This window comes from Etheostoma spectabile, chromosome 6 (genome assembly GCF_008692095.1).
Source record: "Etheostoma spectabile isolate EspeVRDwgs_2016 chromosome 6, UIUC_Espe_1.0, whole genome shotgun sequence".
NCBI lineage: Eukaryota > Metazoa > Chordata > Actinopteri > Perciformes > Percidae > Etheostoma > Etheostoma spectabile.
The window spans coordinates 7,343,081-7,346,449 of record NC_045738.1 but is presented as its reverse complement, the minus strand read 5'-3'; the positions used below and the strand labels follow the sequence as shown (position 1 = coordinate 7,346,449).

General features: G+C 40.5%; 1 protein-coding gene across 3 annotated transcripts in view; it reads left to right on the top strand.

Annotated features, from left to right (window-relative positions):
• The window catches only part of chn2 (chimerin 2), a 27,685-nt gene that overhangs the window by 16,414 nt on the left and 7,902 nt on the right, over positions 1–3,369 (top strand). For all 3 annotated transcript variants that reach the window (XM_032519143.1, XM_032519142.1, XM_032519144.1), the window contains one exon: positions 99–369. In XM_032519143.1, coding sequence (XP_032375034.1) covers positions 99–369 — 271 coding nt within the window. The remainder of the gene's footprint in view (positions 1–98; positions 370–3,369) is intronic.

The window sequence follows — 3,369 nt, the reverse complement described above, 5'->3', positions numbered from 1 at the left end:
GCAGCCCAGTCCTTGCTCAGCCTTCACCTTGTTCACTTTTATTCATCCGCTCAACTTGACACTCTTTACTCCCTCTGTCTTCATGTATGTGAATCCAGGTTTGGGCACCAGACACTCAACTACAGATTGTTCTATGACGGGAAGCACTTTGTTGGTGAGAAGAGGTTTGAGTCTGTCCATGACCTAGTGACGGACGCCCTTATCACTCTCTACATTGAGACAAAGGCAGCAGAGTACATTGCCAAAATGACCACTAACCCCATCTACGAGCATCTTGGTTACACCTCGTTGCTCAAGGATAAGATGGTGCACAGACTGAGCCGTGGACGAACAGAACCACGCAGGGTCACCTTCCAGGGAGATGATAGGGTGAGTTTTCTAACTGATCTTTTACGTTTACTGTACTTTTGTGTGCACTGTGGTTGGTGTAGAGAAAAGAGACTGTTATAAATTTCAAGCATCTTCCTTGTTGAAGTGTCCATGAGCAAATGAGTAGATCCGTAGTAACTTGGTTAGTTTAGCTAAGTATACTGGAAATGGGGAAACAGCTAGCCTGTTTGTCTAAAGCAAACGAAATACACAAACCAGTCCCTCGGGATTACTAATTTCCTATAATATCTCATTTGTTTAATCTGTAAAACACCAAAGGTGTAAAAACTACATATCGGGTTTACGGCAGGTTTGTTCTTGGCCCTGGGACTAACTTCCTTGAGTTTCTTTGTGTTCATTGTGAGGTTGCCAGGTGAGCTCCATGAGAGTTGAATCAATTTTCTTATCTCACTTTCGGCATGAAACTGAGAATGTGTATTTCCCAAATTGTCAAACTATTCCTTTTTAAATGTATTTTCTGAGTTTTGGGACTGGATAAAGCAAGCAGACTGAAGATGCATATTGGCCTCTGGTAAATCTGTGATGCGCCTTTTATACTATATAATATTTTTAATTATCAATGAACAAAACAAACAAAACCAATAGATTTATAGAAGTAATAGTTTTTTGCAGCTCTATATCTCTTTTATCCTTGGTAAGAGAACTCTGATAAAAGAGAGCTTACTTATTATTTCATTCCAACACAAAGTATAGTTATTCCAAAGTACTCCATGTACTCCATTTCAGTTTGTTATCAAAGGACTTCAGTTAACGACAATCCAAATAGTCAAACTAAGAATTATTTCACAATGTTTTTATTTTTCTAACGCAGTACATGTCAATTATCTGGTACATTTCTCTCGGTCCTGTGACAGACACTGTACAGCACCATGGTTTTAATCTACTTCCATGCTCCTGACCATTACAGTACCTTTACAGTAGGATGAGAGTTTTACTACTGAGAGGACACTTTGTCCTGTGAGTGAGACGTACATTATCCCTGTAGCCCCTGGGTGTGTTCACCGCTGCCATGCTTGGTTGCGTCCTCTGAAAGGTAATGATGACCAAAGGGACTGGGACTGTGCTCTGCCTGCCAAGCATATCAGACACACTGATCTTGGGTGAGACAAATTGCACATTGTATTCATTGGCACTCGAGAGCTGTTGTCGGATTAAAGTCTGTGAATGATTTAACATTCAGGAACGAGGAATGTCTGTTTTCTTACTGGAGAAGAATCCTAACTGTTCTTCCACTAGGTGGCAATCTTAACTCATTTCCTCCTCTCTAAGGCCTGATGATGGAAATAAGATTCACACCCAGCTCTTTTTATTAACAGATACTCAGATTTTCTTATTCTGAGATTTGACAAGCTGTATCCTTAATGTGTCTCTCAGCTTGAAAACCAGATTTTTATTGCTTTGGGGATTCTTTTAAAATTTCAGCCTACGCTTTGTCAGTCAGTGATAGACACATGACAGCCCTGTCAGCAGGAGCATCAGCTGCAGTATTATTATCATCCGCCTTCAGTTTGGTCTCTGTAACGTGACACGAGCCATTAATGACGCATTTTTGACCTAATTGCCAGGCAGCAGTGCATTGATTCATAGTGAACTTTAAACTGTACATGCCACTACCAACCTCTAGGAAGCCCTGCAGTGCAGAAGACTGTCCTCACAAGTGCTCTGAAACACACGGTGCTTTACTGGAAAGTGTCCAGCACTGATGCTCTGTGTTAGACTTGCAGCTTATGATGTTTGACATTTTGTAGACTGCAGCCTCCAGTTTACCTCCACTTGCAGTAAATCTGGAGCATGTCTCTCTCTAAATGTTACATTGTCAGTTATCTTGGCGCTTCTGTAAAACTAACTTCATATTCCTCCTGCCAAGTTTTCTACATAAGGATCTGAGTCAGTGACAGCTATGATGATGGCAGTTTCCGTCAGAGATTTGTAAACCACCTGCCAGTCAAGGTAGAAAAAAAACGTTCTGTCTGCTTGAGTATTGCGTTTTCAAGAAGCAGAGACCCTGACAACTCAAATCTGTGGTTGGCGTTTGAACTTCATGTTTACCAATGACACAACCACGCCCTAAGGGATTTAAAGCCACAGTAGCTTTACTGTATAGTCAACATTGATGTATATTTACTTGGTGTCAGGTTGATACCACCATATTGCTGTGACTGCAAATTCTTGTGTAATTAAAATACTCCCAGAAGGTGTGTGTGTGTGTGTGTGTGGGGGGGGGGGGGGGGGGGGGGGGGGGGGGAGTACTTGACTCGACCTGTTGATCAACCTCCTGCATTTGCTTCTCTTTGCATGTGCCGGAATTTCCTCAGTGGCCAGAATCTCTGCCGCATTGCTCCAGATACTCACCACACTGGTTTAATCTCAGTGGGGCTCTCTTGACAGACTGGTTTGCTTGCATGCCCTGAAAAGATTTCCAAAGAAATTGTCATGTTGTTTAAGATAATTACCTGTTCGCTCCCGAGAGTTTCAGGCTATAAAAATGCCCAAAACAGCCATTTACGTGTGTTCCGTTGTAAAATATAAAAGTGCTTCTTACACTGCTTTATAAGCGTACATTTCCAGACTTTTAGAAGTGGTTATTTCTTTTTAGCTGCACACACAGCAAAATAGATCATTTTCAGTGTTTCCATTGATGACAAAAGTCAAGTCAATTTATTTATAGAGCACATTTAAAACCAACCTATGCTGAACAAAGTGCTGTACAAAGTTATATTATGTTATAAAAATTAGGAAGACAATAAAAATATAGACACAATAAACATCATACAAACAACACACTTTTATACAAATGTCTCTAAACTAAATCATACGTTAAAGAATAAAATTGTGTTTTAAGATGAACTTTAGAGGAGGACCTAATATGAATGAGAAGTTTGTTCCAGAGTCTCGGAGCCACAACGGAAAAGGCACGATCATCCTTTGTTTTTATCCGATACTGTGGAATAGCTAAAAGGAACTGATTAGACAATCTTA